This window comes from Acomys russatus, chromosome 15 (genome assembly GCF_903995435.1).
Source record: "Acomys russatus chromosome 15, mAcoRus1.1, whole genome shotgun sequence".
Taxonomy (NCBI): domain Eukaryota; kingdom Metazoa; phylum Chordata; class Mammalia; order Rodentia; family Muridae; genus Acomys; species Acomys russatus.
In genome coordinates this window covers 11,623,898-11,637,900 of record NC_067151.1, presented here as the reverse complement: position 1 = coordinate 11,637,900, position 14,003 = coordinate 11,623,898, and the positions used below count along the sequence as shown (strand labels likewise).

The 14,003-nt window shown below is 42.1% G+C and overlaps 1 protein-coding gene across 1 annotated transcript in view; it reads right to left on the bottom strand.

Annotated features, from left to right (window-relative positions):
* Kcnmb2 (potassium calcium-activated channel subfamily M regulatory beta subunit 2) overlaps positions 1-14,003 on the bottom strand; it is a 38,780-nt gene that overhangs the window by 19,996 nt on the left and 4,781 nt on the right. Inside the window, exon 2 of the mRNA XM_051156816.1 lies at positions 569-739. Coding sequence (XP_051012773.1) covers positions 569-739 — 171 coding nt within the window. The remainder of the gene's footprint in view (positions 1-568; positions 740-14,003) is intronic.

Sequence of the window (14,003 nt, the reverse complement as noted above, 5' to 3'; positions counted from 1 at the left end):
GGTACATGCACATGTTCACGTGAGTATGTTTTGGTGTCTTTGTTGCAGCCAGAGGATGCATTTCAGGTGTCATTTCTCAGATGTCATCTATGTTGCTTTTGTGAGACAGGGTCCCTTAGTGGCCTGAGGCTCAGCAGTTAGGCTAGACTCGCTGGCCAGCGGCCTCCAGAGACCGGCTATCTCCACGTCTCCAGTGCGGGCATTACAAGTGCATGCCACCATGTCTGGGATTTATATGTTGGTTCTAGCTTTGGAACTTAGGGTCTCATGATTGTGCAGCAACGTTGCTATGGAGAGCCATTTCCTAAGACCCTGTCTCACTTTGTTTGAGCATCGGTGTCTCTGCGTTGGTGAGTATATCCTCACTCAGCTTATGGAGTAGTCGTGAGAAAGAAACAAGAAGTGTCTGAAAAGTGTCCAGCTCATGGTAGACAGTTTCACGTAGTCTAGGCTTATTATTATCATCAGATAACGTAGAAAACACTGTGTGCTTCTGAGCAGAGGTAAGTGAGTAATGGGGGAGCCGAGGAGGAGACAGCAGTGGATCTCCTTGGTGCTGTGGCATTACCTTTGCATGTAGGAGCGCAGCAGTGTGATTCCCAGCAGGAAGTACATCATGATGGAACACACCATCATGGCCAGTCCCAGCAGGATGGCGCGGTCCTCTCCAGCTTTCAGTGCTGTCACAGTTTTTCTCTTGTCCAGGAGGTCGTGGTCCCTGATTTTCTGGTAGATATTTCTGAAGTTGAGAATAACACAGTCTTACATGAGACTCATGGTTACCCTGTTTTTCCTGGAGGGTGGCTACGTGCCTGCCCCTGGCATCCTATGGTGAAGGACCAATAGGAATGCTCCAAACACACCTGAGTGAAGTTGAATCTCGGTACAACCACTGACTCCCAACACACACACACACACACACACAGAGCACAGACATACACATATGCACCATCCCTAAGCAGAAATGATAGTTAATTCTGTATTTTGGGGGTTCTTGTCTAACTGTACAATACTTTTCCTTTGTACAATGCCAGAAGCCTGGAATGACACTGTTTTAGTTTTCAGCTCAAGCCTTGTGCCTTTGGACTAGAAAGCCACCCCGCTTTTGCCTTCCATACACTGGAAACCACCAGACCTTTCAGTTTCATGATTCATTTTTGAGGTTTCTTTGGAAATTGTAGGATTTACATCAAAGATCTTTAAACTTGACCCTCTGTGACCTTGAAGAACAAATGTGCCCATCAGCAGTGGGCAGGTGGGCAGGCAGCGGACTTCTGAAGCAGGGAAAACAGGCCAAGACTGAGTGGCTTCAAAAACCCACTGGGAGATAATAACCTGTTGTTACTGGGCTAATATCATTCATCAACATGTATTTAACTCTGACGGCTGATGTTGAGATCTGCATTCTGCAGACGGAAGCCATTGAGGATGATCTGTGACGTTCTAGACTATTGCGCTGACACACGGCATTGACTATGCCAATCTGCCATAAAATAGACTGGCTGTTATCAGCTGCCACCAGGATAGGAAACACATAAAATGCTTCAACAGAGTCATCTCAAACATTTTGGAAAAACCAATGTTCTTTGTATGCTCTAGAGTGGGTAAGAAAAGGAGGAAATGGTTTTCACACAGCTTGTAGGTGTCTAAAAATCCGGATATTACACGGCAAAGTGAAAGTCTTGAGTCGGGGGAAGGTAGCTATGAAGTCCACCAATAAATGGCTATTGAATTAATGGATAAATGGAGGAATGTTAATATGATTTGGAAGAATAAGATCCCAGTTAGGAGGTTGGGTCCACACATATATTGTGAGTGCTGGAACCTCTTGTGCTGTGGACATGGTCCCTGCTAAAGAAGAAGAAAGGTATAAAAATTGGTACCAACTAAGGGTGATGAGTTCCTAGGTGGATCAACTCATAGTATCTTGGCAATTTCCCCAGCTTGAGGGACCAGGACGGGGAGTCAGTGTAAGTTAGGAAAGGCTTCCTGAAGAGAAATGTCATGAACAGAACCTTCAAGGTCGATTGCAGTTAAGTCAATGGGACAGAGTCAGTGATAGTCAGATGAAGGGAATCACAGAAGCAAAGGTTTAGGGCCCTGGTGTTGCACAGTGGCCGGGAAGGCCTGTGCTAGTAGTGCTGGGAGGGCATACACTATGGAAACAGGGCAGTCAGACAAGGAATGTAGTGTCATGAAGGCTTTGAAAGTCATTCTAGAGAGTAACTTTCCTCCGGTAATTAAAGGGAAACTGTCAGCAGTGATGTGACCAGAATTGAGTTTCAGAGTGATCATCGTGCCTGCAGTGTGGAGATTAGAAACAGGAACAGTCTTAAATCAGAGAGGGAGGGAGGGACAGAGAGGGAGGGAGGGAGGGAGGGAGGGAGTAAAGGGGGAGGAGGAGAGGACATTTGGAGATGGTTCCAGTAATGTCAGCATAGGATGACAAGGGCTGTGTCCTGGCTAAAGACAGGCTAGAGAGAGAGAGAGAGAGAGAGAGAGAGAGAGAGAGAGAGAGAGAGAGAGAGAGAGAGAGAGAGAGAGGAGGCAACATATAGAGAGCCATCCAGGAGATAAAGTCTCAGGATACAGCGATTGATCAAACCTAGAGAGAGGGTCGGGAGGCAGCGAGAGAAGCAGGCAGCCGAGCTCAGTGCTGCAGTGCTGCTGTGCACGGTGGGGAAGTGTAAGGAGTGGGAAGGCCCAATTCTCTTCTGTCTAGATATTTTTTTGAGAATGGAAGTAATTGAATCTACAGGACAACATAAGTTTTTGTAGGGTTTGGTGAGATGGCTCGGGGGCTGAGTGTGCTGGCCCCTCTGTCTGACAACCTGAGTGTTTCCCTGGGACCCGCATGGTAGGAGAGAAGTGACTCTTGAAAGTTATCCTCTGACCTCCACACTGAGGGCATGTGTGTAATAAACAAACAAATAAAAATATATACACAATACATACACACACACACAAATAACTATACACATAATGTAAAAGGTCTTTGGAGGGCTGAAAAGATGGCTTAGTGGCTAAAAATTGCTCTTACAAAGAACCCTGGTCCAGCTCTCAACACTCACAGGACAGCTCACAGCCATCTCTAACTCAAAGTCTAGTGAATCTGATGCCCTCTTCTGGCTGTGGCAAACAACAGGCATGCACACGATGCATAGATATACATGCAGTCAATTTGACCATACATGTAAAGTAAAAAACAAAACGAAACAAAACAAACCTAATCTAAAATATGAGGCATTGCAAACAGAAGATTTTCAGTTTTCCAGCAAGCCTTTGTTTAGCCCCAAGCAATAGTCAGTACACTTAAAAGAAGTCTCAAGCTCAATGTCTACAACATTTTCTGCAATTTCATGTCTAGACTCATCTTGTAACTCACAAGCAATTAGCTGTGAAATATGCGTGTTACGAGCAGATACACAGAGTGAAAGTGGCAAGCAAGATGCTCTTGGCTTGTGCCTATTTTTATCCAGATTCCTTTGGTATTTGTCACATGGGGAGAAAAGTACTCAGGATCAGGCATGGCAGAGCCATTTATGGATATGTTTGTGAATTCGTCAATATTTTGTTTTTTAGTTTACTCGTTCATTTGTGTGTATGTACACATGTGTGCGTGCCAGAGGACAACTTTGGCTGTTGCTCCTCAGGTGCAACCCACCCTGTGGCTAGACACGAGGGCTCTCATTGGCCTGGAATTTAACAAGTAGATGAGGTTAGCCAGCCAGTGAGCCCCATTTGTTTGTGGAGTGGCTAAGCAACTGGGCTCTGTATCCAGGCCTTCATTGTTGACATTTCCAAGTCTTTGTAAGATGTTTCACGGCCAATTCCGGAGATGCATAATGCAGAAGGCACCATTGGTGTTCCTGGCAGCAGTGAGATGTCACTACACACCTGATGATGATGCTCACTGGGCAGTCCAGAAGGAAAGGGAGTCCCTGGGGGCCCCAAGGGTTCTGTCAATAGAACCTACCCATGACACCAACCTACAGACTTCACAGAGAGTTGGTTTAAGCAGAGGTATTTTATTTATTTATTTATTTATTTATTTTTAAAAAGATTTATTTATTATTATGTACACAGTACTCTGCCTGCACATACACGTGCAGGCCAGAAGAGGGAACTAGATCACATTATGGATGGTTGTGAGTCACCATGTGGTTGCTGGGAATTGAACTCAGGACCTCTGGAGGAGCAGTCAGTGCCCTTATACTCTGAGCCATCTCTCCAGCCCAAGCAGAGGTATTTTAAATATAGTAAGTGGATATGAGTGTATTTTTCTCCCCTCTGTGTTAATGGCACATTTTAATATATTTCATCATGAAGTATGCTGTAATAGAGATGTTCTTCTCAGCAGCAGATTAAGATTGGTTTGATTTTTCATAAAAGGCTGAAGTTCTGAGTCCCTGTATACATATATTCTCATAAGCATACTCATGTGTATGCGTATAAATATAGTGTCCCAAGAGCTATAATAACAACTACACATTTCCTATGGGACTTGCTTGGTTTATATTGATCTGTTTTCAAATCCTTTCTGGGGAGCTGTCTTAGTTAGGGTTACTATTGGTGTGCTAAAACACCGTGAGCAAAAGCAAGCCGGGGAGGAGAGGGTTTATTTGCCTTAAACATCGACATCATAGTCCATTGTTGAAGCAAGTTAGGACAAAAACTCAAGCAGGGCTGCATCCTAGAGGCAAGAGCTGCAGCAGAGGGAGGCCTTAGGGAGTGTTTCACACTATACTGGCTTGCTCCACAAGGCTTGCTCAGCCTACTTTGTTCTAGAACCCAGGACCACCTGCCCAGGGATGGCATCACCCACAATGGGCTGGGCCCTTCCCTATTGATCACCAATTAAGAAAATGCCCTACAGCTGGAGCTTATGGAGGCATTTACTCAAAGGAGGCTCCGTCCTTTTAGATAACTCTAGCTTGTGTCAAGTTTACTTAAAGGCCAGCCAGCCCAGGAACAGTGCTGTTTTCCTGACATTTTGACTGTGCTAGAATTTTCTTTCCCAGTTTCACATCACAACCGTTATCACCACCACAGATTCATTAACCTTATCAGTTAGCCAAAGATTGCTTCTTTCATGTATTCAAAGAGCCTAGAGCAACCGATTTGGGGTGGGAATTTTTCAAATATTTTTATTTTAAAGTGTGTGTGTGTGTGTGTGTGTGTGTGTGTGTGTGTGTGTGTGTGTGTGTGTGTGTACATGAGTACAGGTGTTAGAAGAGGCCAAAGGCACAGGAAACTCTGGGAACTTGAGTTACGTGAGTTGTGAGCTACATGATACAGATGCTGGGGACCGAACTTGGGTCCTCTGTTACAGCAGCAAGTGCTACCACTGAGCAATCTCTACAGTCCTTGAGGGGAATGCTCAATAGCTCTTAGAAGATTTAGCAATTTATTCCCATGGTTTTTATTTTGTCTTCATGGAAGCATTAAATAAACGCTTAGCTTGTCTCTGTCCTGGTCCTGTTTCTGTAACAGGAAGGCTCTGGCTGAGAACAGCAGGACCCGCTGTAGGGGAGCCATTTGTTGAGGAGGAGGAGGAGTCCACAAAATGTGTAGCCTAGCCTGCTGATCTAGAATGTTGGGCCTTGGGAGCAGAGCAGGGGACGGAAAGAGCAGGAAACAGGGAGGGGACCTTGGGCAGTATGAGGAACACAGACAGAGAAAGACAGCAGAAGCCAGGAGGAACAGTGGCTACAGATACTGAGATACAGGAGATGCGAATGAAGTCCCTAATTAAAGGTGCCTGTGACCATACTGCTTGGCCCAGTTAATGTAGACTTCGAGAGAATACTGTAGGATTACAATGACTGTGTTACATTTTTGATTCACAGCGAAATATAAGAAATTCACCAAAAAATGGTTGATCAGCAAATAGGTTCTTTGTCAAATTGGCTTCAGGCAAACAGGTCATTGTTTGTGTGCTAGCTCCCCTGATGTGGACATCCAGAGAACCAGTGGCAGATACACAGCCTTGGGCTGTCACTTAGAAGGCAAAGGTGGTTTGGAAGCCTGCCATTGATGTGGGTGGGAACGGCAACCAAGCCTTGGAGGACAGGTGACTGAGACATGGAAGAGTCTCTGGGAAAGAAGGTGGCTGAGTGTAGCTGGGGTCCCGGGCAGGAAAGGAAGGCTCTTGGTTGGTGAGCTATGTGCATGCCAGAAGAAAACGATCTGCCTGTGAAGTTCAAGAGAGCATTAAAAGGAATGAGACAAGTGTGACAATTAGACTTGAGCTTTAGAAACATCATGAATGTTAATGATGCTGGTTGTTAAATAGCCTTTCAGAAGTATGACCATTATGATGACCATAGTATTCTGCTTTAGTGCAATAATGAAAGAAGTGATAACAATAACAAATAACTAAAGGAACATGTGTGTGTGTGTGTGTGTGTGTGTGTGTGTGTGTGTGTGTGTGTGTGTGTGTGTACACAGCACAAAGAATTCCTGGGCCATAGAATGAAATCAAATAAGAAAGAATATTGAAAAGAAAGGAATGGAAAACATAAAGTATCCAGAGGGCATGGCTAAGACAACAGGTAAGAATATACATTTTTCAATGCTTGTATTAGAGAATGAGAGAGCCCTAAAACTAGTTCACTCAGCATCTAAAGAAATGATGAGATAAGTGGAACATTAAAAAAAAAAAAAAAAAAAGGAACAAGGAAAGAAATTATCATAAGCACTAATAAATGAAATAGCAGGTACCTGTGTTACAGTAGCAATAAATTTGCTGGTTAATGTGTTTCCAAGGAAATGGATACATCTTTGACAAGACTGATAAAGCAACATATAAGCCCCAAATAAATATGAGGAATTAAAAACCATAATTGTGGGTACAACATGCTTTAGAAAGGGGACACTTAAAACACGTTACAGTAAGACACTTAGAAATTTGGAGGTATTATCTTACTGAAATACACAGCAAAGCTTTACAAACATGTAACTTACTGAAACCAACTTATAAACCACTAGATTTAAACAATTCTAATTTAGTAAAATGTGAAATAACTAAAAGTTCTAAATAATTAAAAGCATTTTGGTCACAGAAACATAAAGCTCTTACACCTTACAGCTGAGCCCAAGCTATATTGTACAGATAATTCCAGAGTACAGGGAAAGGATGCCAGCCAGCCTGGTTATGAGGTTGGCAAGTTCTGAGAGCAAAACCAGTCAGAGCCACATGTGATGGAAAACTGCAGACTAACCTCATTCTACAAATATAAAACCTAAAAGAATTTAGTTCACCAAACCTAACAACATTAAGAAGAAACACAGTCTACCATGATAAAGCTACTAGTTTTGTATCTTAGAAATATAACCTTGGTTATCATTAGATTTTTATTACTATATGAAAAACATTATAATAATTATATAATATGTAATTATAAAATATAATAATTATAAACTGATAATGTGATAATGTAATCTAGAAATATTTTAACATCTATTAATGGTAAAAGCTATTATAAAATTAGAAATGGAAACACCCTCAATGTAACAAAAGGACTAGAAAAAAACTACCTGTAGTATGATTTATGCAATTATTTAATGATGAAATATTGAAAAACCTTGCTTTACAAATCATACTGTAAGTGTCCACTATCCCCAGTTTTATTTTAATTTACTGGAATGCAAGCAACTGTAATTGGGCAAGAATAACAAAGGAATGTTATATTTACCAATAAAGAAGAAATGAAAACTTATTATTTACCAGTGATATAGTTGTGAAAAAAAATACAAAAGAATTATCCGATAAAGCATCTTAAAATCGAGCAGAGAGCTGTGAGAAGGCCAAGCAGGCAAATGTGCTTGCCGCCGATGCTGGCTGCACGTGGTGGAAGGAGAACACTGGCCCCCACAAGCTGTCCTCTGGCTGCCACGGCTACCCTACGGCACACACGCATCCACACGCAGCCACATCACAGCCACACACCTCCACACAAAGAAACAAGGAAAGTTCGCAGAGATGTCAAACCAAAATTGGTAAGCAATACAGTAGTCTTTTCATATATCAGCAAAAATGTAAAACGGGTCTAAACATTACAGAGGTGCGGTGGCTTTGCTGATGGAGAGCTTGGAGCTTGGAGCGCAGGTGACAGAAACAAAACTATTTCTCCTTCTTGAGCCAAAGATAATTTAAGTGCGGGGGCCTGGTTGCCCTTGTTTGTTTACTTACAATCTGGAAGAGGATTATTAAAGTAAGGGATATTCCTACTTCTTGTCCCCCTCCCACTACTTTCTTTCTTGGGAGTGAGGCTCCTCCGTCAGCCCAGGCAGAGCTGAGCAGCCAGGCCGAGTCTTGCGCAGTTCATTTCCCTCCCCTTTGCCCTGTTGCTTCTGCAGAGTCCATCACTCTGTTGAAACACTTTGGTAAGAGGGCTTGCAAGCCATTGCTTTGGTGATTAACTCTCTCCCTGGTGATGAGAATTTCATGTTTTCTTTAATGAACATCCTTGTTTCTCTCTTGTTAATCTGTCTTTTGTCCCAGAACCCTGTCTGGATTATGACTTCCTCAGAGGCCAAGGGAGAGAACCCTTTTCAGTCACATAAAGATTTGACACAAAACTGTGGAAGAAGAATCCATAGGAACAGAGCACAATAGAGTCGTCCTCAGTTACTTAGGGAATTTTTAAAAGCAGATTAGGCTACAAGACACCCTTGTGCAAAAACAAGCAAACACCAAAACCAGGTGCCTCCTATTTGACCATGTCCCCTGGAGAGGGAGACCTGCTGGCACTCAGAGGAAGGATAGCAGGCTAACAAGAAGAGACTTGATGCCCTATGAGCATATACAGGGGGAGGAAGTCCCCCTCAGTCACAGTCATAGGGGAGGGGAGTAAGGGGAAAATGGGAGGGAGGGAGGAATGGGAGGATACAAGGGATGGGATAACCATTGAGATGTAACAAGATTAAATTAATAAATAATTTTTTAAAAACCTCCTGAAAAAAAAAAAAAGATTTGACACAAAGTTGGGACTTCATCACTGATACCCTAATGGGCTTCACCTTTAAGCTGAATAGTTTTTTGACAGTCTTTACTGTCACATTTTAAAGGTTCTCATGTTATTTTAAAAAACCCATCTTCTATATGTGATTTTCTCATTTCCTTGTTTTTGTTTGTTTGTTATTTAAAGCGATTATTGGACACTCACCCAAAACCAGTCCAGCCCTGATAAACCTATAATTCTTGTGAGTTAAAGGAACATAAAAACTATGTTGCTTTCTTCATCAATAAGATTCGTTGACACTTAAATTATAACTTTAATTTTGTTTTCAAAGATGATTGCAGTAACCGTGGGATTTAAAGTAATAAATACATTTGTGGAACAGGGGTGTCAATGTGCATGCCCTTGGCTTACACAGCTAGCAGAAGCAAACAGAAACAGCCTAAGGGTACAGTGCCAGCACCTTCTAACAGCCAGCGGGAGCAGCCGACTGTGGTCAGTTTATCTGCCTTTACGCCTGGCTGAGCAGGTGCACATGGAAGCCCAGATATAATCTAAGAAAGCAATATTTCAGATGGCTAATCTTGATAACCAACTTGGTGTATTTAGAGTTACTATGGAAACACAAACATGAGCTGAGGGAAGGAGTCTCTGCCTGACTGGGTTTGGTACTTTGCCTGTGGGTTGGGGTCTCAGGCTGAACAAAAAGGAGCAAGCAAGCTGAGGCCAGCATTCCTCTCTCCCTGCCTCCTGACTGCAGGCACAGTGTGAGCAGCTGTCTCACACGCCTGACTTCAGCTTCCTGATGGACTGCTTCTTCAAACTGTGAGCCAAAAACAAACGGTTCCTTCCTGAGGTGCCCAGGTACTTTGAACAGCAACAGGCAAGTCATGAATACACTGTCTTTGGAGTAGGGATGAGCACTGAGTCTTCACTCAAATGCTAGTTGCCTTCTGGGCTATAGTTTCCTACTGAACTAAGGTAACATAAGAAATACAAAGCACTGGACATAAAGAACTGTGTGTGTGTGTGTGTGCTCGCAAGCGCATATTCACGTGCAAACATCTGCCATAATCATGTGCATGCAACTTTTAAACTTGCTTTATTCCCAGCAATTGATATGTCAAAATACATTAAAGTACTAACTGATAAGTTATATTTAATTATTCGACAGATTTTTCTGTTGTGAATATTAAAGTGACTCTCCAAATTTCTACTGTAAATAGCTACTTATTATGACAACTTTGCTTCTGGAATTTTATCTGTAGGAAAATTAGGTTTTTAAGAAGAAAAGCAAGCTCCCCAAACAATTTTTCATAAACCTTATTCATGCCCAGTATCATTCTCAATTCTAAGCTCTTCCTGATGTGTCAATCAAGCTGCAGAACGCTGGTAAAGGCAGGTGTGTTTAAAACTTAGCTTTACTTAAATAATAGTACAAGATTAATGAGGAAGAAAGAGATGTGGACGAAGAGAGCAAACAGGAGACAGGCAAGCATAGGGAATAGCTTAGCAACTTGGGACTTCACCTGGCTTGGGCTATGAATACACATCTTTTAACAATGCATTTGGGAGCCTAAGACCCTCATCAGCATTTGGTCTGCACAGGTAGCCATCCCTGAACAAGGCACCTAGCAACCTGGTGGCAGCCCTTGGCCCCCAGGTGCATCAGGCTGCACGTATTTTATCTTATACAATAGTGTAAATTTCTTCCATTGACATTTACCAAATAGACAGTTTCTAGTCAGTGTATTTCCAACACATTCATGTGCACAGGTAGAGGGGCTGACCAAACCTGAACTGGTTTGGGGTGCATGATAATATGATAAAAGTTGTCCCTCAAGTGAACTTTTAGGGATGCTCCTCTGCTTTACGATGATATACTTTTGTGAGTGTGCATATGTTGGGGTTGGTCTAGTGCTGTACATTCTGATGTTAACAACTGGCCCCCAAGATCTAGGTGCTGCCCTGATGAGCACATTCTCACACCTGTCCTTGTTGTGTAAATCTTGCTCTATCTATGCAAAGTTGGTTAATTAAAAATACTGAGGCTTGGGATTTGGCAGAAGAGAGAGAGAGAGGTAGAATTTGAGGTTCACAGGCCTGGGTTTGGAAGACCAGCAGGGAGAGGGAGAAAGGAGAGAGGTGGAGTAGGAGGAAGAAAGAAGAGGTCACAATGGGTTAGTGTGGAGAGAAGCACATGGCTGGATTGGTGTGGATGGAGGAAGTAGTCCAGATAGGAATGATTAAAGCAGATGGCCTGGGATGGGGGTTTGGAAGTGATAAGGATAGTTTAGAGGGTTAATATCTTCCCAGTGCTAGGTAAAAATGAAGCTAGTCTAAAATACAAGTTGCCTGTGTCTTTACTGATTGTGATAGTGGATTAGATAATAATTTCATAATAGTTATAGTCTAATTTAATAATAAACATTATTTGACATTTTTGTATTTTCTACAACATATTGGCACCCAACATGGAGCTTGAATCTAAGTTTACTGCCTGAGAAGTCCTAAGTGAAAGACAATTTCTTAACCAAAGAGCAGGAAACCAAGGCCCAATGCATTTCAAAGGTGTGGCTCTCTCAAGAGCAGCTGCTGCCTTCCAAGGGAGCCAACAGAGGGCAGCAGCGAATGGAGGCTGCTGTGGTCTCTCTTGGACCACAGTCTGAAGGCACAGCAACAGGGCTGAAAGCAACATGCTAGAGAGAGCTAGGCCTAGAGCTGCAAATGGAATGGAAAGCACTGTGGTAGAGGGCGCTCGCATCTTCTGTGTCTTTGTTTTGGTTGTTGTTGTCATGGCCCTGGTTGCAATGTGTTCAATGGTGTTCATGGCTTTCTATGGCCTCTTTAGGAAAGTTCAAAGAGAAATTAGAGAGAAAGCCAAAGGGTGGAATGCTAAAGAACAGGGATGGAGGAAAGAAAGGGACTCTTCCTGATAAAGAATGGGAGGTTGACAGCAGCTAGAGCTCAAAGCTCTTTGGTTGCAGGATGCTTGTCAGCTATTTTTGCAAAGGACCTGTTGGTACATTTTATCAACAACTAAATTCCAAGGAATGATGGACAGGGTTTTTTTTTTTTTTTTTTTTTTTTTTTTTTGCACCCCAAGATGGCACAACTGGCCCAAAATGTAAAGTTGTCTTGTTTCTTTTCTTGATTTTTGTTTGAAAGTTTTTGTTTTCCCCTAAAATGGGAAATAAAGGGGATATTTCTGTTGCTTGACGTTTTGCTAAAACGTGAGAGATTTGTGAAGATTTTGACTGGATTTGGAATGTCACTATAGCTCAAATTTGTTACTTTCTAGAGCCGTGGAGTGGCAATATTTTGGAATTGAGATGAAATATTTGAACAGGGAGGGGGTGGCACATGTCCTTAATTCCAATAGAGACAAAGAAGGCATATCTCTGTAAATATACACTATGTCAGGGCAGGACCCCCTGCAGATAAGATAAGCCACTTACAAAAGACAGTCTAGGATTCAAAATGATGAATTTTTTCCTTAAAGTTACTGTGTAAGTTATTTTTCTTAATAATGAACAATAATGTCCTTATTGATCTAGAGGATGGATGCACATCATTCTTGGGCTTATGGAAGGAGAAGATGATGTCACACTGCCCTAAAAGTCCAACTGGTATCCTTAGAGAGTGGGACTCCCACAGGAAAACTGGTGTCAACAGGTACTTTAGTCTAAAAGGAATAGTCTATTCATTAATATAAGGACGCAGAGCTAGGCTGGGAGATGAACATGCAAGCTGCATGCCTCCCACAGCCAAAAGCTATTTAATGCTGACTGAAATGAGGTGCCACACTGCTCTGGGCATCTGCCTTATCCCTTTAAACATGAGGCACTCTCACAGGGGACAGGTAGAGGTCATGCCTGGTACAAAGAGACACAGGAGACTATACAGGATGCAAAGTACACACCAGCTTAAGTTAGGTTGTAAAGCACAGAGACTATAAAGGCAAAACTGCCCATTCCATATAAAAGAAGGGGCATGACAAAAATAGCCGCAGCAAATGTAGAAACCCAGGTACAAGATGCCTAGGGTGTACTTAAATAATAAAGGTAGGAAGGAGTTTAAATAAAGGTGATTTTAAGAGCTAATGCCTGTTCTGTTGCTCTGGGCAACTGGCTTATCCCTTTAGACATGAGGAACTCTCATGGGGGACATGTAGCATCTTGGCCTAATACAACAGTTGCCCAAAAGCCCAGAGGAAGATATTTAGACACTATACAGTCTTGTTTTGATAATCAACATGAAATGATTGTATGTTCAATGGTAATGGTAGTATTATAATCCTCTTTGAGAGAAGTCAAAATGGAACAAACCAAGGTACAAGAAAGATTGCTAAATCAAATCAGTCTATATTTATATGACTTCAAGCTGCAGAACAAGCAGGTAACGTATTTGCTGATCTCTCCACATGGGAACAGCTCTAAGACTGATTGAGACATAAAAATGTCTCTAGCTAGAACTTCAACAATACATGTCTAATAAATCCTTGGCTACAGTATCCTCCAGACTTAACATGTCATTATTCTAAATGACATAGATAATTTGGCTTACAGTTTGGTTTACAATTCATACTGGCTTATAGAAAGATGTATTTTCTTCTGTTCATACAAAGAGAAGAAAACATCCTTAATTGATCTGTGCACCCTGAATATCTCATGCATTTTAAAGTTTAGAACTATAAGTTACTTATGATAAATTATGTTTTCAGAGCAGAATAACTGGACACTGGTGATGCTGGACCAAACCAGACAAAATTCATCCTCCAGAATGCTCAAACACTGACACTTTTCTTCCAGCATCCTGCATGTTGCTGCCTCAGCTGCTTTAGTTGCTGTTCCTTCAAAACTTGCTTCCAGGACAGCTTCAAAGAATGCTGTTGAACTCGATTCATCCAGCATTCCACACTGTTCCAAACAAGACTTCTATTCAGCCTGAAATTTCTCAACATTTAGAGACTGGAGTACAAATGTTATTGCTAGTTTACATAACCATTTTTACTAATTTTATTTGGGTCCCCAAAAAGGT